The sequence below is a fragment of the Muntiacus reevesi genome, chromosome 13 (assembly GCF_963930625.1).
Source record: "Muntiacus reevesi chromosome 13, mMunRee1.1, whole genome shotgun sequence".
Classification (NCBI taxonomy): Eukaryota; Metazoa; Chordata; class Mammalia; order Artiodactyla; family Cervidae; genus Muntiacus; species Muntiacus reevesi.
Genome location: NC_089261.1, coordinates 52,418,713 through 52,441,690, shown reverse-complemented (window position 1 = coordinate 52,441,690; position 22,978 = coordinate 52,418,713). Strand labels below are relative to the sequence as shown.

The 22,978-nt window shown below is 43.9% G+C and overlaps 1 protein-coding gene across 1 annotated transcript; it reads right to left on the bottom strand.

Moving 5' to 3' along the window:
• Positions 1-3,147: 3,147 nt before the first annotated feature.
• NOCT (nocturnin) lies at positions 3,148-21,587 on the bottom strand. Its single transcript, XM_065904733.1, has 3 exons — positions 21,029-21,587; positions 6,185-6,454; positions 3,148-5,103 (listed from the first exon to the last, which is right to left on the bottom strand). The coding sequence occupies exons 1-3, from the start codon at positions 21,522-21,524 to the stop codon at positions 4,280-4,282; spliced, it is 1,590 nt and encodes a 529-aa protein (XP_065760805.1). The 5' UTR covers positions 21,525-21,587; the 3' UTR covers positions 3,148-4,279.
• Between the last annotated feature and the right edge of the window lie 1,391 nt (positions 21,588-22,978).

The following is a 22,978-nucleotide window of genomic DNA, read 5'->3' as shown; positions in this document are numbered from 1 at the left end:
TGGGGTCGCACAGAGTTGGACATGACTGAGTTGGACATGACTGAGTGACAAAAAGGAGGACAAGAATGAGAGACACATCTTCCTACCAAGGAAGGTTTTAGTTTCAGAAATAGTAAAGTTACTTGAGACTAAAAAACTGATGTGAATTAAGCTAGGTACTGCCATACCTGGCAAAATGAAACATGGCTAACGTTCACACTAGTTTTCTTGAGACCTTCATAGAACTGTATATCCAATCTGTTCCAAAAAGTTTCAAAAATATTTTTGAGCAGCAATTAACAGTTGCAATTAACAATTGCCAATTAGCATTTGGCAGCAGTTAACCCAAATTGCTTTGAAGTGCAAATCAGTTTTAATGCTTTTAAGAAACCCAAGAGATTTTCTGGTCTATTCCCTGTATCATAAATAAAGTTCAGAAAAACTTGACTCAGTTTCAGTTCAGTTAATCAGTGGCAGATCTAGAGACAGAACTTGTTCTCTGACCTCAATCTCTGTTCCCTCCCATCTACAAAATGGCAGGGGTTGGGGTAAAATAAGCTTAGTGTCTGAGTAAGTCTGTCTCACCATGCAGTGATCCCTGCTCTCACAAACTTAAATACTAAAATGCAGAATTTTGCTGGGTGTTCTCTTCAGGTTTACCAATCTTAAGATGCCAAGGGTAGCCCGTATCCAGCTTTCCATCATCTCTCCTGACTGGTGTTTCCTCCCTGTGATGCAGGACTCTTATTATACTTATACTCTTATTATACTTCCAGCATTCTAATATGCAAGTGGTCTACATCTAGAAGCCTGAATCTGCTCGATGTGGCAGTTTAGATTCTGCTTTAGATTAAAAAAAAAACTTTAGATAGTTTATATATTGTAAGAACAAATGAAAGTCAACAAAAATAAGCATGTGAAAGACAATGACATGAAGAAAAAGGCAGGACGGCAAAAGGAATACATGCTACAGAATGGTACACAGTAATTAAAATCCAGCTATAAGGTTTGGTTTTGAATGTCTCAGCAGCCAAAGCAAATACGAATTCATCCTGAGATTTCATCTTGGTTTACCAGTAGCAGCCTAGAAGTACCAAGGCTTCTCAAAATATTCTGTCAAGAGGAATGGATGTGACTATGTCCTAATGAATAGTTTCTTAGAGGTGAGCTTTCCACAGACATCTGGCAAACAAAGGGCCTGGAGTTGTGGCTGTTGTTTCCTCTCTCAACAAGTCAAAGCAGGGATGACATCCTCTCCTGAAATTGAATCACTGATCTACAACCTCACATTTGCCTGGAGAAACGGGGCTGAAAAAAGCTTGCCACTCCCAACAATCCCTCACCTATTGGGTCTTAATTTCTATTAACACTATCTGCCCTTTCAAATGGAAGGATTAAGAGTGGCTTGTTAGGACATCATGAATGTTAGGATATCAAGTACAGTGCCCTTTCCTTTTTTGCTTTGAACCTTAAGCGCTGACCTTAGCCTTAAACCTTTACTCAATGACTTACCAAAAATTTACAATATTGTTTTACAAATATCTGACAAATCTGAGACTGACAAGGTAGGTGTGATGCTGTATCTAGATGAGAAAATGGAGGCCCTAGAGTCACAGTGGTCACAGCTAAGTCCTTTTACTTACAGCTCATGCCCTTCTACAGAATTTGCTTTTATAAGCCCAGCTCCAGACCTCTTGCCATTCCAGTATCCAACCACTCTAGATAAAAGCTTGCCTGTGCTGTATTTTTATACATGTCATTTAAAAAAGTTAAGAGCTCCTTATTCAAGCACATTCATTTTTTGGATGCCTTTCCAGTTGAAGTCAATTATGATTATTAGCATGTGTTTTTATTTTCTTCTTTTTTAGAATTTAATCCCACTGGGACTTTGCTTAGATTATTTGGGCTTTTTAGGCCCAATTATTTTTTAAAATATTTATTTGGCTGTGCTAGGTCCTTCCTTGCGACACACAGCACATGGGATCTAGTTCCCTGATCAGGGATCGAACCTGGGCACCCTGCACTGGGAGTGCAGAGTCTTAGCTTCTCCGTTACCAGGAAAGTCCCTAGGCTCCATTTTAAATTAGGAGCAGTTTTTAAGTCATATGCAAAGCTCCTGGAGCCAAAAATAAGGGACTCAAATGTTATACACACCATTATGCTCTACTATGTCATCCCTACCACCTCGTATAATCTCCTGAAATACAGCCATGGAGGAATAAAAAAATCCACTCTCACACTGTCTTCAAGAATCTGTACAATTTACCTTCTAAGACTCTAATTATAACAGTAGTCAAAATATCATGCGCTATAAAAAGGAAAAGCTGGCTCAAAAGGGACATAGGCATGGAATAAGAAACTCAGTAATGGAACATATTAATAATTTTAGAAATTTAGAACAGAGATCTGTTATTTGCCATTATGCCTTCAGGTAACTGATGGTCCCCAAGGCAGAGCTGTCTACAAAAGAAAGACTAGAGAAGTAAAAATAAAGTGCCACCTAGCAAGATTTATAAACTACTAAAAAAACTTTACATAAAATGCTCACATGACTACATTTTCAATGAAGACAAATACAGATAACAAAAGCATACAGAAGTATGTGTTTAGCCTACCGCCACGGCAATACTGAAGGGTGACCTGTCGATATTTCCAGGAGCCCTTTTGCTCAGAGGCATTCCCACCCACCCCCACCCTTCTCCCATAGCCTGTTAACATTTGAAATGGAAACACTTTTTTGGCTTTTATTCTCATCCAGATTTGCTTATGATATGGGTATGATAATTTCAAACTGGTGTGCTCTAGGGCAGGTAAACAGTATGTAACGCCTGTCCAAATCAGTATTCTGCTTCTCAATGTACAAATTCAGTCACTGCTAAAATCTGAACCAGGTGATAGCTGGTACAGATGATATTTTGATATATACTGAAGCCCTCATTTGTTTCAAAAGCATTTCCAATACCTGGAGGAGCTATTTTTGCAGACTCCAACCTTGTCACCAGTGATACCTCACAAACATAGCATCAGACGCCACCTTCAAATACACAGCCACCTCTGTCCACTTTAAAATGAAGGTCTGACTGTCAGGGTTTGTGTGGGCGCCACATTAACAGTATTAAAAGACCAAATTTATTCTCTATGCATTAAAAAGACAAGATATTAAAACACTAGCTTTAAGAGACAATTTATTAATCTCAAATATTTACAACTCACGAGTTAAAATATATTATTACCAGTGGGCTGTTTTCTGGGATTTCATTAGGAGTTTCACCTGTTAACTTTACCACTTTATTTCTGGGCAAAGAGAATTCCAGGTTAACTTTTTATATTCTGCTTTCTAGATGTTTTAAAACCAGGCCATCTTAGTAAATCTCAACCACAGCTTCATGAACAGACCAGGAATAGTTTCCCATCTCCGAAAAGAAGGTCCTACTGTCTTTAGCCACTACCACATAACAGCTCCTAAATATATCTACTGTGCAAAGCACATTCAATACAAATAAATAATGGCAGAGGGACTGCAAATGAATACCAACAGCACTCCAAGGGAATACCAGAAATGTGTAACAGTGACTAAATAATGAAGACTGGCCATGGAATCTCTTCAAGAAACACAATAATGGAGAACACAGAGGCATAGCAAAGATTTATGAAGAACGTGTCAAGGAGAACTGGTATTTCCACTTAAATAACAAAATCCCCTCAAGACTAAATAGCTCCTTTACACACTACTATTTTATTAGACCCCAATAAAAACATCTTTAAAGCTTTAAGAAAATTACTATAAATTATTCTATAACTTACGTTTTGCATGGTTTTAACATGTTCATGTTATAATTTACTTAATTTTACATGAAGATATAAAAAAATAAATATTGCCATGCATAACTTGATATTAAAAAACACAAATAAATAACTTGAAATGTCTAGAGAAACTGTTCCTGCACACTTGTTAATTATGGGAGACTCAAGCAAGTCTACTATTTTAATATAGTATCCTCTAACAGAAAAAGCTTCAAAACAAGCCTAATATAATGCCCTTAAATGATCAACATGTAATTAATCCTAAGGGAAAGAAGAAAATGCAAAGCAATACTGGAGTGCAAAAACCGTTTTCGCTGAAGGTTTCAATGTGAGCTAATGGGGTTCCTTCCCAAGGGCATGCTGGAAACAATGAAAGAAAGAAGTGAGAAACTGGGAACCCTTCCTCAGTCAACTTATTCTATTTCAGTTTCCTGAAACATCCCTGGTTAAGACTCCTGCGATTAAAAAGACACAGACAAGTGTTTATAAATGTCTATCAGGGTTCCTCGTTAAAGCTGAAGTCACACACTAGGGACAGGTGGTCTGAAGGGTAATTGAAGGACGGTAGCCGGTTGGGTCCAATCTGCTCCTCGGTGAGCAGGTCCAGGGCTGACCGCACTCTGAGCGCCTGCCTCGAGTACCAGATATAATCGAGCGTGTGCCGGCACTCGCCTGAGGTCCGGATCTTCCAGGTCGTGTACGGAGGCTCCGACTGCCCATCAGCGCTCAGCAGCTTGTAGGCGCTGTTCAGATTGAGGCTGGAGGAGGCAAAGTGCTTGTAGACCTCCTCTGTGGGCTCTGCGTTGAAGTCTCCACAAACAATCAGGGGAATCTTGGCCCCTTGGGTGATGGTCTGCAGGTTTTGGAGGAGGTCGCAGCCTTGAGCTGATCGAAATCGCTCCCAGCCAGTGCGAGCCTTCAGGTGGGTGACGGCGATGCAGAGCTGGCGGCTGGACTCCCTGCACTCCAGGGTCTGGGCGATGGCCACCTGGTTGGTTTTCAGCGTCATGGCTGTCAGCCGGATGTTGGCACTGTTGACCAGCTTGAATCGGTTTTGGAGGAAGAACAAGGCGCAGCCGTCGGGTCCATTGTTGTGCTCCACATCCAGACAAGGCGACCAGGGCTTGGGGAAGAAGGTGCCCTGATAGCCCAGTCTACTGAGGAGGGGCTGGAAGGTGTCGAAGTAGTGGTCCACCTCCTGGAGGCACAGGATATCTGGCTGGTAGGCGAGGATCTCTTCCAGGATCAGACATTTCCTTTCTTCCCACTTGAGGGCTTCGATAGGGCACTGGACAAAGTTGTCTTTGCCTTCGCCAAGAGCTGAAATACAAAAGCCAGTCGGTTGTCAGCTGCTAAATACCTGGGGGTCTCCTTGGGTGTAAGGCCACCTAAGACCTTCACAGTACTTTCTCTGCTTCAAGTGCTCTGGGGGGATTCTCTTACTGCACTGACCTCCAAACTTTACCTCTTACCATCCGCATGAAGCAAGGAATTGACTCTTTCATATTAAAACTATCTGTCTCTATTCCAGGACAGAAGACATAATAAAGCCACATATTCCAGGACATAAAACATTAAGTTTTAGCTTTAAACAATGTTCTTTGTAGTCTAAGAGATCTAAGCTATGTGAGATGAACTAAATACATTTAGCCCTGTACTAAGCCTTTATAGATACCATAAATGACACCTATTTTAAACAGGCAGCTTTTACCTCTATCTGAGAAAAGAAAAAAAATGAATCCAAAATTTTGAAAAGTCAGGGAGTATGCCCTTCTATTCCAGAAAAGGAAGGGAAAATGGTGACCCTGGTTTCCTCTTAAAATTTCAACAGCTCCACGATCAGCACCACTGCACAAAGTTGACTGACACAGCTGTTTTTAAATGCAGCAGACCCAGGAAAAGCGTCCTCTCTACCGCAACAAGTATCTCAAAGCACAGAGAACAGAGGCAACATCTCTGGCCTCAAACGATAAAGATGCGTTTGGATGAGAATCTGGCCAGAGCACCCAGACCACCACCCCCCTCTCCCGCCCCCATCTGCAGAAGACTGTACATCGCCCACTCGGCAGGCTCAGTCTCTCCCTGGCAAACGCTATCTTAGCGCTGTGGACTGAAAGCTGCAGACAACAGGAAGTTTCAGGCTAATAAGAGACCGGGGCCTTGAAATCTGGATGTGCTGGGAGACAGAAGCTGTCACTGAATATGCAAAGTCTACCAACACGGAAGAAAGAAATACCTCTGAATCGCTGGATTTATCAGTGAAAACCAGAGGACTCCCTGCCCCCACCTCCCCTTGGGAGAGCTCCCCGGTTCTAGCCGCCCCCATCCAGGCCGAGGTGCATCGGGCACACGCAGAAGCGGCGGGGCGGCGGCGGTACAGGCAGAGATGCAGCAGGCCTACCTTGGGCAAGGATGTTCCACTGCATAACCCTAATGGGAGGGTGGCTACTGGGGCAATCAGCCGGCAGAGCCACGAAGTCCCTCTGGAACCGCGGGGGCCGGGTGTGCAGGACAGCCCTGCATTCCTCCAGGAGCTCTTTGGGGTCGATGGGCTCCAGGTGCTCCGGGTCGGCGGCCACCAGGTACTCCGGGTGCTGGGACGCCGCGCTGCTGGTGAGTGTCTTGGCGAGAGCGCTGTACAGCCTGCTCGTGCCGTTTCCCATGGGATACACTGCGGGGAAGGAGACATGGTTACACACTCAGCCTTCTCCTGCCTCTCTCCCGTTCTCACTCAGAGCGACCACAAGATAAAGCAGTTAGGGGCCACAGAAGCTGGGGCCGATGTGGCCACATTCATGGTCTATGGAGTGGACTACAGGAGCTCCCAGCTTCTAGCTTTCTAGGAGGACAACTACTTGAAATACTACAGTTGAAATACCTTGATCTTTATGGCTTATTCTAACCTGAGACTTGTATTTATAGTTTATAGACACAGTCTTACAAAAGCATGGCTAAACAAAATCCATTTTCCTTTTTCTATGTATTTTAAATGAGAACTTGAAGACCAGCTTTAAACAGCCAGATGTCAGAAAGCCTGGTTACTCCGAGATGACCTTAGAGCAGGCTCTTAGTGGGTCATCTACTCAGATCCCTGTTACAGGAAGAATCAGCTGGATTAAATCCATTTCTCATAGGGCTCTGGCTTTCTATAGGATTCTGTGAACATCACTGAGCAGTATAGTCTCTGCCAGATTTTTAAAAAATCAGAAAAAAGGTTGGCGGTGGTGGGGGGAGAGATAGTGGGGATGGGGGTGGGGTGGGTGGGGCATGCTGGTGCAGGTAGCATTTTCTAGGTCCATTTCCTGGGACTTCTGATTCTTACCTAACTGGATAATAACTAAGGACTACAGAGCACAGTCTTCAACAAGTTAGCATGAAGGGAGAGCTATCTGTCACCTCACTAGGAGGCAGTTGATTGCTCTTTTAAAGGTCAACCTTGTTTTCTCTTCATTACAGTGTAAATTAGGCCAGATTCTGCTTGGAACCATGTCTAAGATTCCTGGTTTGAATTTCCTGACCTCATCCACGTCCTTGCCTTCTCTTGAAGGACACAATGTTTTCTTTACAAAATACATTGTTTGGCAAGCTGATTGCACCTGAAACTAGCAAGCAATTGAATTCACCTTATATAGCAGGTCACAAAGGCAAATTCAAGTGTTTACCCCTAGGATTTATCCTTAAACATCAAAACCAAGATGCAAGCATGCTCTATTATTCCTTTTCAATGACTCTATAAAAGTAGTTCCCCAATGAGAAAATGAGGCAAAGAAACACCAGTTTTCCCAAAACACATTTCTGCGTACGTGCAACGGCCTGCAAGCCTGTTCTCACAAAGGCACATGCATGAACACACACACACACTTATTTCCTGGATGTCTGATATTCTTTTTTTATCAATTTGCTTGCCTATCTGAGTACATGGGTCCAAAGAAATTTTCTTCTTGGCTGGCAGTACAACTTTGAAAATCTTTCTTCTATACTTCTAGTTCAGCAAAAATCGGTAAAAAAAATTATGTTTTCTCAAGCATGGTTTCCAGCATCAGTAATAGCCTAACAGTAGACCAATCTGTCAGGGTATCACGGCAAACTCACAAGGGCTCCAATATCTGACATCTGTCAGGCTCCAGGCAAATGAGCAGCTTGAAGCTGTTCACAGTTTTAACAGGACTGCTCTGCATCCTTGATGACATCAGCTTCGCCAAGCTGAGTTTCAGGGTGGTTGCTGTGATAAAAAAGGAAGTACCATGCAAAAATGAATGTGAAAAAGGTTAATTGTGTCCAACAGGAGTTGAAGATTTAAGAGGTTATCCTAAACCACACTTCCTCCTAAAAACTTCTTTAAAAACCTTCAATATAAAGTGAACAAGGAACAGTATAATGTGCTAATACAGTGAAAGTGCTGGAAGACATGCCCAGCAAGCCAATCAAAGTTATATCCTATTGCAAAATGAGCTAAAAGATATTAAGAAAATGACAAAGTAGTCTAAATTAGAAAACTTACAGATGAGGCAATGTGAAGAATTAGTAACAAAACACATAACAGAAAGAAATGAGGAAATAAATAAAGCTTGAGAGATAGTGGCAAATACTATGTACTAATTTAAAGCAAAGATGCAACATATGGATAAAAGGTTCTTGTAGCAGGAAAACCAATGCAAGGAAATGAAACACGTATTGATACTAAAAACTATAAAAACTCTTCAGAGTACAGAGTTTCAATCATGCAAGATGAATTAAGTTCTGGAGGTTTAATGTACAGCAAGGTAGCTTCAGTTGAGGATACTATATCCCACACTTAAAATCCTCTAAGCGATCTTAGATCTTAAGTGATCTCACCCACCCCCCGCAAACACACACTGTGTGAGCAACATGTTAATTAGCTTGATTGAGGTAATTATTTCAAGATGTGTACAAATATCAATGGGCTTCCCTAATAGCTCAGTTGGTAAAGAATCTGCCTGCAAGGCAGGAAACCCGGGTTCGATTCCTAGGTCGGGAAGGGAATGGCAACCCACTCCAGTATTCTTGCCTGGAGAATCCCATGGACAGAGGAGCCTGGTGGGCTACAGTCCATGGGGTCGCAAGAGTCAGACACGACTCAGCGACTTAACTAACTACTACAAATATCAAACCATCATGCAGAACACCTCAAATACATACAATGTTTGCTAATTATACCTCAATAAAGCTGAAAAAAAGATCAGTGGTTTAAAAGAAAAATTATGAGGTTAAAAAAACATGTATCATGGACACAAACACACATACCTGAGACTATCAACCCAGAATGACCAACACCAACTGGACTGTAAAGAAACAGAAACAAATCCCTTGGACTCCAGGCCAGAAACAGCAAGTAACTTATAAGTTAGAGGATCAGACTTCAACTGTAATGTTTTTAGACCAGAAGAAAATGAAGTTACATATTTGAAACATGTCGGGCTTTATATATATGACTCATGGTATGTGAGCCAAGAATTTCACATCCAGCAAAACTGGAATACTGACTCTAGGAACACTTCTTCCAGAAAATACTAGAGCAGGGGATGGCCAACTGCAGCCAGATGTATTTTGCACAGTCCTTGATCTTGAGATGTTACACACACACACAGGCACACAACATGTGACAGGATAATTTCTGGCCCTCAAAGCCAAAATGTTTACTATGCAGCCCTTTGCAGAAAAGCCTTACCACCCCTGGAACTAGAGAACAAGCTTTAGACCAAAATGACCAGAGATACTGATATATGAACTGGTGGTGCTGTATTAAACATAGCAAATCAAGTCTAAATGAGGTTAAGATAGTACACTATCCACTGGCTATATGATCCAAGAATGAGCCAAAGAGGATTTAGTACAACAAAAAAAAAAAAAAAAGAAAGAAAGAAAAAAGCTTGGGATGAGGGGTGGGGGTGGGACAGAGCAGGGACCAGAAAGAAGCAAGCATATTCAATTAAAAATTATTTGCAGTGATCATCATTAGTAACAGTAGAATCAGAATTGTTACTCTAGACTGCTTAAACGGGTATTCTAATTTCATTATTCCCTGTTGTCCTTTTTTGGTTTGGTTTTGGAAATGTATTTATAGGGCTATTAGCTACAAAACTCGAGGAAAACACATTCTTATTAAAGCCAGCTCAGCTCAAAAAAAGTCAGCTCATTTTGGTCCAATAGTGGATTACTATATCTTGTTATTCACCTTACTTGTGACTTTTTGAGGGTTTTCAAAAATTAAATCTACCACCTAAAGACAAAGGCTTTGCAGCAAAAAAGAGGAATGACATACTGCAATGTGGGCATCAAAGCCCCAGTTCTAGTCCCAGTTTAAGTGCTTGGATTCTGAGTAAATCCAAAATTGGAGCCGACAAGTTTTGTTGATGACTTACTTGGATGTGGCCTATGAGAAAGCAGTCAAAAAAGTTTCCAAGATGGATGGTTGAGCAACTACAAGGATGAAACTGCCAATACAAGTTAGGAAAATTGGGTAGGGTTTGCAGAAAATAGGGGTTTGGCAGTTAGGTATGACTGATGTTCAGAAGAGAGGGGCAAATTGGAAACAGGTGGGAGATGTTTGTTGCCAGATGGAGGACTGAGCTCTGGAGCAGACTATCAGGTCTGTTTGCTAACAGGGCTGACACATTAGAGGGAGAAACCCACCAAGCAGACTGCAGGCGCAACCGCGGGAGGCAGCTGACAAGTCCTCCCCCTGAAGCTCGGCGTCAAAACCAGCCATTTCAGTGCTCTGGAAGTAGACCAAAGGCGCACAGCAAACTGAGATGGTTTTATCTGCAAAAGCTATTGGACCTTTAATGTGTGAAAATTCATAAGATCAACGTGGAGGGATCAAGAGGAAATGCAGACTCTGACAAATAAATCTATTACAAATGTATGACAAATTCACAGAAGGGGGTTCAGGAAAAAAGGAATGATGTCACTTTCGAAAACAGCTTTTAACCGCTCAAGACTAAAGGAAGTGCACTCAAGTTAGCAAAGCTGTTTCTCTTGGGGGGGTGGGTGTCAGCAATTCCGAAAATACTTTACATGGGTATGGCGGTTGAACAGATACAGTAAGTAATGGATGGTGGGAGTCTGACTTCTGTGAAAGAGGAGAGCTGCAGATGAATGAGGGAAGGCTTAGAAGGAATCACGTGGTACTGAGGTATCACACACTTCATCCAGATTTCATGTTTCACTTAACAGTACCTGTAGATGTATAGACAGAACCATTAGGGATGTCTGAGACACCTTGGAGAAATGCAGGGCCAAGGTTTTCGTAGCAACACTGAGGCATCCTTTCTCTGTCTTCGTTTGTTTTACCCGCAACTGTGAGGAAACCGCCGCTTTGTCAGCATTAACTCAGGCAGTGGCCCCAGGCTCCAGGAGGGGCCACTGTGCTCTTCACCATTATTCATTTTTTAAATTGCCTGCTTTACCCTCAAATGTCCTTAAGTGAGGTGGCAGTAAGCACTTCTGTTAACTTTGGAGCCCTGATGACCTATCTTTAAATTAGACAAAGAGCAAAGTCCACATAAACACTTGTACTGCACATAAAATACGCTGCCTTAAGCAAAAGCACTCGGGTGAGTGTCTGGCCTGCAAAATGAACTCACCCCTGTCTTCACCTCAAAGAACCAACAAACTTTAGTCAGGTACATATGGATACAAGGCAGACATTTATCCACTAAAATGTAAGAAGTGAGCCTGTCACTTTAAGGAAAACAACTGACAGTATTTTTGCCCATGAGAAAAATTTCCCAGAGGAAATTTTGGAAAACATATTTGCCATCAGGAACCTGAGAAGTCCCCAGTACCTTTTAAACTTCTCTGACAAGATTGGCGGTGATGGTTAAGGTTATATCTATATTGTATAACATCTGGAAGAGCCACATGACCTAGTTAACCACACTTCCCAAATAAGCAATAAGATGTTCACTGATATGGTATCAGATTTGACGTTGCAAATAACTATTAATATATGCTACCACAAAAGACTACCCACAATTATCATAAAAGGCTATTAAAATAATTCTCTCCAATTATATAACCAGCGAGAGACTGGATTCATATCTTTTAACCAAAATATCACAACAGGCTGAATGGAGAAGCAAGTAGGAGGATGCAGACAGCTGTCACCCATTAAGCCAGACTTTCAAATGAAGAGATTTCCAAATGGTGCCACTCTTTCAACTAATCTTTTTATTTGGGAAAAAGAAAATGCTGGTTAAAAAGTAAAAGCTAGACAAAAGCCAGGATGATCTGGGTACACACCTGAGACGCTGCTGTAGTTGACCAGCCTGGGCCCAGCGAAGAGAAAAGCACCGCAACCCGAAAAGGACTGACGTCGCAGGAAGGCCCCGTTCAAACAGCGGCCTCTGCTGCCGCCCACTGGCCGCTGTGCTCAGTCACCCCAGACAGGTTAGAGAACGGATTCAGCAGCTAACTTTCACTGGTCTTAGAGATGCCTGAAAAGTGTGGTCACCTTCAAAATATTCACGAGATTACCATCGAGCTAAAACAGCTTGGATGTTGGGTATGCAATATATTTATTTAATACTTAATGAATAATTCAATGAAGATTCACAGTCCCCGTGGCTCACAGCTTCATGGATCAAGTTCAAGTGGCTCCCTTTTTCTTACTCTTATTTAAGTCACCCTTAATATTTAAATTACAACCCCTGTTCTTCACTCATTAGTTCCATGAGGATAGGGACTATATCTGCCTTGTTTATGGACTCAAGGTAGGTAGCCTGGTTTTCCAGAAATCAGGGCTTCTCTTTTCACTAATCAGATCCCGAACAAGTTATTTATCTCTGTGGCTCTGTTTCTTCATCTGGGGATCACCATGACCTACTTCACTGTGTTACTGTGAGGATTAAGAGTTACACGAGCTATACCTAGTACATTCTAAATGGCAGCTATTTTGTTACTTTTCTTTCGGGGTTTAAAGAGCAGCTATTAACATTTGAGAGCCAAGCATATACCACACTTATCTTTCCAACAATCCAGCGAAGTAGGTATTGTATTCTCCATTTTATAGACATGAAGACTGACTGCACAATTGGCCAAGGATCTGGCCCTGGAGAGGGCTGCCTGCACCTCGGACCACTGCTCATCAACATCTGACACTGCTGACCCAGAGTCAGGATGACCGGATGGAGCTGCGCCAGGGGCGCGCGCGGCAGCTAACAAAGGTCCAATGTCACCTCGTCCCTCTGCCCAAGTCACCGCCATCAGGGCGTGCACACTGGCGCCGCGCAAGTGTCCGAAGCGGTGTAATGACCCGCTTTACTGGCACGTGGCATTACTAGAGGTATCAAGTGAAGGTCATGTCTCCCAACCCAGCGGGTCTATAAATACAAGCTCCTGGACACAGTGTGACAATCCCAGTGACCTTTCTTGCTAGGCAGGAGTCAGACACAAGAATACCCAACTGCGTTCTGGACAAAGTGGAGCTGTCCTTTCAGTCATGCCAGATTCATCTTGAAAATATGGCTAAGGAAAGAGAAATCCCTCCACAATGAATACATAGGTTAGCGTGTTAAAATTGGTGCTTGATTATGAGTGGGCTGGCCAAGCATTTGCACAAGCCAGACTTTTCCAGCAAAATGCTAGAAAACTGAAAACTGAAAAGGCAGAAACAAGGAATCTGGTGTGACAGCTGCTCCCCACCAAGCAAGACATCAGGTTTGGGTTACAACCCGGTGCCATCGTAACATCCCCAGGATGCTCAAGAGGCGGTCTGGGTCCACAGCTGTGAACGGAAATACGGGGCTAAGGAGTGCTCTGCTATTCTTCCCTGGGGGTCAGAGGTCCGCATACATCTCCCAGTGCCTGGTATGAGATGCCTATGGATGCTTACATTTTAAAATGGTTGAAAAAGAAACCGTAGTAATATTTCCCGACATGTGAAAATCATTCAAAACTCCAATTTCAGCATCCGTAAATAAGGTTTGTGTACTCTCTGCAGCTACTTCCACACTACAGCAGCTGAGCTGAATAGCTATAATGGATATCTGGTCTATTAAGCCCAATATATACTAGCTGGCTCTCTACAGAGTTTGCAGACTCCTGCTCTAGATTGTGAATTGTACAGTCCATGTGTACATACTACGAAAGACTCCGTCATTTAAAACAGGGAGAAACGAACTTTCATATATAGATTCCCACAGCCTTGCTTGAATAGTTACAGCACATGTAGGAAAAGAATCCTCTTCTAAAATGTGTAGTGACACTGGCAGCAGTTTTAAAATCTCCAGTCCAATGACTCCTTTTTAAGATGGGAATTGATAAATACTGTACAATAGGTCATCAGACATGAGGCCAAAAATACATTATTCTCCTTCCTAAGAGCTTTCTGGAATAAAGTATACACACGCATGTCTTTCTGAAGTCTGAAAGAATATGGGTAAAATCAGAAAGGATGCCACCAGTGGGCTTAAGAAACAATTCCAGGAAGACAGAGACAGGTTTGAATTAACAGAGAACCCAGAGTTCTCTGTTCTCCCAGAGTTCTCAGGAGGGCAATGCAGTATAAACTACCAAAGGTAAATTAAATACGGCTTTTCCCAAGGGAGCTTTGAAGAAACCCAAAGCTAAGTCCACAAAGAGAGGGCCATCGTTAGGGTCAGTCTTTCAGCAATGGTATTTGAGACAGCTGCTAGTTCCCTCACTTCCCCTCTCAGACAGAAGAGGGTGGCCTCTGCCAGCTGGAGAGCAGGCTTCAGAGATGTGGGGACAGGCCCTGGAAGGGCTCCCAAGAGTGATGGACGGGAAGGGAGGCAAAGCAGACCGGCGCTAACCATGGACCTCAGGGATATTTCTAAAGGCGTGGCTGGAGGGGTGAGCTGAGTGTTGGCGAACACAGAAGGGAGCCTGCCTGCACTCCCCCACCCCCAAACCTCCCCAACTGCAGAGAATGCAAACTGCTCTCCCAGGAGGAAAGGTCTGGGGTTGAAACATGCACACACAACTATACAGGACACAAAGCAAGACTAGGCTTCTATGAACAAAGGAGCAGAGAATTAGAATGTCCAAAAATTATAAACTGCAAAATAGGCATGTTCCAAAAAATCTCATGAAATATAAAGAGATAATTCTTTTAAAATGCAAGAGGAGCCACAGAGGGTGGATGCATATGGAGACAACAACCTGTCTAGCAGGAGGTTTAATAATATGAGAACAGGGAATTTGATAAAATAGTGATGAAAATCCAAGATAAAATCCAAGAGATAGAAATTTTCCTGGGCTAAAGAATGCTATGTCCCTGGTGGATCAGTGGTAAAGAATCTGCTTGCCAATGCAGGAGACATGGGTTCAGTCCCTGATCTGGGAAGATCCCACATGCAGTGCTCAACTATTGAGCCTGTGCTCAAGAGCCTGTGCGCCGCAACTCCCGAAGAACTTGCCCTCCAGGACCAATGCTCCATTTTGCAACAAGAAGCCACCACACTGAGAAGTCTGCAAATTGTGACTAGAGAGTACTCCCTGCTCTCCATAACTAGAGAAAAGCCCACACAACAATGAAGGCCCAGCACAGCCAAAAAAAAAAAAAAGAAAGAATGGTATGTCCTTAGGCTGAATGGGTTCATCTGATACTGAGACATTTATCCTGATAGAACTTTTGAACCCCAAGGACAAACAATCCTAAACTTCTAGAGGATAATCGGTATTATCAAAGAGATTGACGTTCTGAGGCAAAATTAACAGACATATTATTTTTGAAAAATCATTTCTTAAAATTGTCATGAAAATTTTCCAAATAAAATTCAGAATGAACCACAGGAAAGAGAAATTAATTGTAGAACATATCTCAGCAAATCTATTTGACCTAGAAGATCTGAAAGATGAACATGAAAGCAAAACATAAAGGAAACAGAAAACCATCATGTCCAGGGCATCACTAGGACATGCAAAATAACTTCCTCGTACCCTGTACTGGATGGACCTGCCCAAGCACTGGACGCTCAGAGTCGGGGGACAGGCTGGGAAAGGCAAAGGAAAACGATGCACAAGGCACTTCCTGGACACCCTACTGCACCTTTTCTTTACTGCTCCATGATTCTGGCTCCTGGAATCTCTGAACTTCTCAGACTACTCCATTCCGAAGGGAAAAAGCAGTTTTTACACCATTCTGCACAATCCCTCATAATCCAATAGCCATCTCTACTGGAGACTAACTTCTGGGGACTTCTAGCAGGCTTCCAAGCGTTGAGCAAAACAAGTGTCTCATTGGCTGTCTGCCCAGGCTATACATCAGAGCTAGCAGATGCTCAAGACCCACTTGCAGAAACTAAAATTCAGATGATCTGAATTTGAGATGATCAGATGATCAGGCATTCTTTTGATAGTGTTAAAAGAAAAAAAAAAGTACAGTCATCCCTTGGGGATGGGTTCCAGGACTCTCCTCGGATGTCCAAAATCTGGATGCTCAAGCTCCTTTTAAATAATGATGTACACCCTTGGTATCTGCATCTGGGGATTCAACCAACCTTGGATGAGGAACCCAGGGGGAAGGGGGGGGGGCTGCATTTCATAAAAACATTTAAATCTGACAGGTATGATTTTTTCTTAGCCCTCTTTCTCCTGGACACTCCCTGACACTGACGCTGAATTCTGTGTAGCTGGTAGGTTTCAGCTGCTGCTTTGAGATCATGTAGAGACAAGAAGACAACTAAGATTTTTGCTTGAGGTCTTATTCCTTCCTGTAGGAAGGCTGCTCTCCCCATCCTAAAACAGCAAATCCAGGAACTTCCTGCCTAGGACTCTGTGCTCCCGATGCAGGGGGCTGGGTTAGATCCTGGTCCTCAGGAACCAGACTCCACATGCCTCAAAGATTTCATGGACTGCACAGCCAAATATTTTTTTAAAAATAACAAATTCAAAATATTTCAGTAGATTTTCCATTGAAGTACAAGTGGGTTTACTATGGAACTAAACACCCATGCGCATCATCCTTTTATTCAAATGTAATAACCATTCAAGTGGTTAGCAAAGTCCTGGAATCCTGATTAAACAGTCATTCCTAACAGTAAATATATGCTGAGTGTCCCTTCCTCCTTACAAGAACCAGAATATACCTGCCTCACTTCTTCTAGCAAACACCAGAGGAACCTAGCCAGTAGGTATTTTATCTGGAGTGGGTTGCCATCCCCTTCTCCAAGGGATCTTCCCGACCCAAGGGTCGATCCCCCCCACCCCGCCCCGGTGTTCATCCCTGTTCCCACACTTGCTACCTGCTTCCAGGCAAATGATCTCTGTCACCCTCCTCTCTTGCATTCAAAGTTTGTTCCCTAACAAATCCAGCCACACTCATTTCTTAATTTCCAATGCAATTAGTCATGAGACAATAAAATATTTGGCCTTTTAAGTGTACTGTGTTCAGTAAAACTTACAGATCGGTTGATATCATGGTTTCTAATTCAAAAGCCCCCAGTAACTCACTGTATTTAAGCTCTTACCATTGAATGCTATGGGAAAACAAATACTGTGGTTCTCCTACAAAGAAAATATATTTCTATAGAAGCTTGATAATTACAAGCTGTTGCACTTCTCTCTCATAAGCAGATTACTCACATTGTTAAAGGACATACTAAATAAAACCACCTCCTCAAATGAGCTGGTATTTGCTTTTAAAATCGTACCAAGAAAAAAAGCAATGTGTTCCTGTGGTGGAGAACAGTAACTCAGCCAACTCTTCATTATCTGAGGAGGTGGGATCTGGAGGATGGCATTTATAAATCCACAGATGACAGCAGACCACGTTTCATCCAGCAGAGTAACTGACAGCTGCTGCTTCTCTATGGGCCCTGTGATCCTTCCATGAGAAAAGGTCCCCTTTAAATTCTAATAACCCAGCATTTGATGACTGCAAAGGGGCTGCACTCACCTTTGCAGTGACATGTGACTGCCACAGGTCATAGGTTATCAAGGAACTGATTAACAAATAGGGTCAACTGTTGGGATTTAGCATCCCCCCGCCCCAAAGTAAAGATTGGGGCTTCCCAGGTGGTGCTAGTGGTAAAGAATCCACCTGCCAATGCAAAACACGTTAAGAGACTTGGGATTCTATCTTGGGTCGGGAAGATCCCCTGGATAAGGACATGGCATGGCACCCCACTCTAGTGGGGTGCCTAGAAGTCCCATGGACAGAGGAGCCTGGCGGGCTTATGACCCATAGGGTCCCAAAGAGTTAGATAGGACTGAAGCGACTCAGCACACACACACCCCAAAAGATGCTAGAGGGAGCAAAGTGTAGCTTTTAGTTCCTTGAAGACTTTCTCTAGCCAGATATCTAAACCTTGAGGCCTGTAATAGTCTGCTTTTTATTTATTGTTGTCATTTTGTTAAGTAATGTGGAACTCGGGACCCACCTGTAACGATTCCTTTAAATAAGTCTACAATAAGATCTATGAATCTTGGGAAACATTTGGCAAGGTACCTCTTCTCTCACCCTGCCACATCCATGCCTCACACCTTCCACATCGCTCCTGGTTTTTCCCAAGCAAAATGTTTTTAATCTCTTTCAATCTTAACTGTACGTCAAGGACCAACTCAAACACCAACCACTTTTTGAAGCCAAAATGATCACCACTGATCAGACTTCATGCTCTCCAGCACCCTTGTGCCATTTGCTAACCTTTAACTGAAAGAATAATAAAAGATATCTTACTTCATTAAACACTCAGGTCTTTGTGCAAAACTCATCTCTCTGACTGGGCACTAAACTCCTTAGAGGCAGACTATGTCTCACATTCTTTTACCTCCTATAAGGTGGCACCTAGCTCAAATGGTTAAGAATCTGCCTGTAATGCAGGAGACCAGGGTTTTGATTCCTGGGTCAGGAAGATCCTCTGGAGAAGGGAACATCAATCCACTCCAGTATTCTTGCCTGGAGAATCCCATGGAAAGAGAAGCCTGGCAGGCTATAGTTCGTGGGGTTGCAAAGGACAGGACACCTCTGAACGACTAACACAAATAGATTGAGACAGATGAGAAATGGAAAGACTTTATGAATGAATGAGTGATCAAAGGATATGCAAATAAATGCATTCATGAGTTTTTCCAACAAGCAGCTGAAGCCAAAACTGAGCAAGATGAGAAAACTGCCTAGGTCTTGTAAATCCTTTCAATTTCTTTCTAAAACTAGGGGATTTCAGGGGACTTCTAGGAAGGTCATTAAACATCTTTCTATGTCAAAGGCTTAAGATCCAACATGTCCTGACCTTTCTTCCCACTAACAGCATAGACCTCTATCTAGATTACACAAGCTATGTGTATTCCCAAGATGAACCTACTGGCTAACTCTGCCCTAGGACCCGCAGGAAATTTAAGGTAAGAGATTAAGACAAGAGATATGGTGCTACAGAAGACACCAGCTGATTTTCTTTTACTTCTCCCACTTCAAACCCAACAATGTGCCTCTAGAAATTTTTCCATTCTAATAGTTACTTCACAAACGCCCAATTCCTACAGAACTGCAAAGAAAATATCAATGACTGTCAAGTTCACCCTTTTTAAAAAAAGAACAAAAGAGTTTAGTCTCCAGTAATCAGTTTAACATCCTAATTTTATTTATTTTTGGTCACGCTGGGCGGCATGCAAGATTTTAGTTCCCTGGCCAGGGCTGGAATCTGTGACCCCTGCAGTGGAAACGCAGTCTCAACCGCTGGCCGCCGACGAAGTCCCTTTACAAAAAGAAAATCCTGATTTTAAACAGTATGTCTCAATCTAAACATCCGCCCATAATCTGAATAGAGGCCAATCATCTGAATAGAGTTTAATATCTTGACTTCAATCACATTTTGGGTGATCACTTTCAGTAAAGAAAGCCACACTGAACATAGTTTCTACTACTCTATCTGTTCTGAAGTTAATACAAAACTTGGGAATTCCCTGGCAGTCTAGTGTTTAGGGCTCCGCTTTCTTTCACTGCCTTGGCGGTTCAATCCCCGGTGGGGGAATTAAGATCCGGCAACCCGTGTAGGGCGGCATAAAAGAGAGAACACTTTTGAACTCTGGGGGAGAACGTGAGGGTGGGATGTTTTGAAAGAACAGCATGTATATTATCTATGGTGAAACGGACCACCAGCCCAGGTGGGATACATGAGTCAGGTGCTCGGGCCTGGTGCACTGGGAGGACCCTGAGGAGTCGGGTGGGGAGGGAGGTGGGAGGGGGGATCGGGATGGGGAATACATGTAACTATATGGCTGATTCATGTCAATGTATGACAAAACCCACTGAAATGTTGTAAAGTGATTGGCCTCCAACTAATAAAATAATATTAAAAAAAAAAAAAAAAAAAAAGAGAGAACACAAAACTTCTGGAGCAAAAGGCAGTCGTTTACAGTCTGAGATGTTCATACATCTTAAACAGCAATAAACTTGAGTACGACTAAAATATACCTGCTAGCGTGATGAAACTGCCCACTTTTGAAAGAGAAGCTTTATTAATTTTAAAAGTATGACTAATACTAATTTGTATGTAAATTGCGGCCGCGGTATTGAGGCCTCGGGCAGAAACTTCCGTGGCCACACAAGGGAAAATCCAGGGAACTTCCCCGGGGTTCCAGTGGTTAAGACTCCACACTTCCAATGCAAGGAGCACAGGTTCGATCCCTGGTCAGGGAAGATCCTGCTAGCCGTTTCCCTCCCCTCAACCCAAGGAAAATCCAGAGCACGTGACCTATACAACAGGTTCTTGGCAAAGAGATCGCATCACCTTTACAAGATCTTAACCCCAGGTATACAGGACGCATAATGACTCAAATATTAAGACTGGAAGGGTCCCCCAAAATTCAAGTCCAAAGAGTCAATGCGTGTTAATACATTTTTCAAAATTCTGACCACCTAAGCCATTCAGGCCACATGATCGGATAAATGTAACTTTATAGACGTATTGCATAAAATGTTCCACCATTAGCGCAGTAAGTAAAACACAATCTGCGGCATCGGAAGGGGAAAAGATAACGTAGGTCAAGAGCGAGAAATACTGAAACTGCGGCATCAAACGGGAAGGATTAAACGGAAACCTGGTACGGGGTTCCAGTTCTTACCGGACGCAATGCAAGCCCCAGGCAAGAGATGGCGAGAGCAGAGCGGCAAAAGAGTGCAGAGACGGCGGCTCCGGGAGAACAGGCACGGCTTCCCGCTCGCACCCCGCCGCCCGGCAGCCCCCGGCTTCCCATTCATTCCCCGTCGTCTCCAGGTGGCGGCCGCCGCGTTCTCCACCCGGAACGGCGGAGCACTCACCTGCTCGGGAGCACGACCTCGCGACGTCGCGGGCCGCCGAGGCCGCCGCCAGGAGCCGGGGGGACTGGAGCCGCGGGGCGGCCGTGGGCGAGAGGCGGCGCGGCGGCGGCGGGCCGGGCGGGCGGCGCAGGCCGGGCGCGTCCCTCTGCAGCAGGGCGGAGCAGAGCCGCCGCGGGCTCTGATACATGCCGGGCGCCGCCGCCAAAACCGCCGCGGCCCCTCGCGCGCCCCACCGACCTGCGGGCCCCGCCGAGGTGGGCAAGCCCAGCAGACTCTTGGGGCCGTCCGAGCAGAGGCTCCGGGGCTCCTTCTCCTCCAGCCGCGGCTCGGGGGAAGGTCGCAGGCAGACAAGCCCGAGACGGCGCGGACAAAGCTGCGGATGCCGCGAAGCCGAGGCGCTGTCTGCCGCGGGCCGGCTGGAGCTGGAGGGTAACCGGCGAGCGCAGCGCGCTGACAAAGCGGGCGCTACCAAGCGAACCAGGGAGGGGGTGTCCATGGGACCGGCGCCAGGCGCGACCTGGCAGGGACTCGTAGAACCGGAGTGATCCTGCTTTGAGAGGACGCAGATCTTCAGCTATTTATAGGGGGGAGGCTGTGGGAGGTTTAAGGTAATAAGTATCCCTCAAGGCAGTTTTAAAGAAATGAGCCTCCCCTTCCGCTGGGTGGAGTGGAAACGTCCACAGGCTGGGAGTCCCAAGACCGTTCCAGGCTATGGCCCCGGGGACACGTGTGTGTCCGAGTGAAAGGCAGCATCCGTGTACGCGTGTAAGTGAGAATCCGGCAGAGGGTGTCTGTCCCCCACCCTTTAGGCGGGATGTGTGGCATTAAAACGAAATTAAGCACGATAAAGCCCCTACTGTGTGCAAGTGCGACGCAGAGTAAGAAAACGTCCCTTTCCTCAGGAATGTTATCCTCAGGCAAAGGGGGCCCAACGTGGCAAGAGAAATCAGACCATAAAGCTGTACAAGGTGTATTAAGATCAGTGCCGTAAGTTTATGTAAATTTGGCGATAGAGGTCTTAACATGCCTGGGTTTTCTAGAAGGCTTATTAAAAGATTGGCATTTGTGTTGGGCTACGACTTGGATTTACATTTGTGGAATTTGGGAGGAAGAGTGGTGGTGATTTACACAGGCAAAAAAGGAAATAAAGCAAAAAGCCCTAGGTATCTTTGCAGCAACATCTCTTATGTAGGATGGAAGCAAGGAAGTAAGGCAGATGCTTGGATAGGTTATACTGCGTAAGGCAGATTGTATTAGACTTAACATGGTAGAAAAGGGTGAGCTGTTTTGTCAGCTGGGCAAGGATATGTCTTAGGGCCGTGCTGTCATTGGAGGTCAGGTGTCTCGGGCGTGTGAAAAGGCAGAAGAGAGTAGACTAGCTGATATGAAAGATATTCTAGACTTGCATCTGGTACTGGAAAAGAATGAATGGAAGAAACATCTCAGATAGCTTGGGCGGGAAGTGATGGCTAACCAGAACAGGAAGTGGGGTGAGTGGGAGAGATACCCAAGACTCGGTTCCTCTCTGAATGATTTATGACCTAGAAATGTTTTCTTGTTGGTTTTCCCATGATTTTGCTGAGTCTAGTGTCTTGTGGAATTGGAAGCTTTTCATGACTAAGGATATTCAAAATATTTTTAAGACCTGGGTTATATATTCGACACCCAGAGGGTGTGGATGTGTCAGCTGACAGGGTTGATCATAACTCCTGGGAGACATCCTCCTTGGCAAATCGTTAAATCTCTTAGTCTCACTTTCCTTATCTATAGAAAGTCATAGCTTAGTCATTAGGTCAAATAAAAGGTGATGATCAAACCAGTCCATAAAAAGTGTTCTGCAAATATAGCAAAATGTTGAATTAGAATCTAGGCTCTATGAGAATTCACTCACAGTTCTTTTTCTTTTCCATATGTTTGGAAATATCCATAATAAAGTGTTGGAATAAAAGT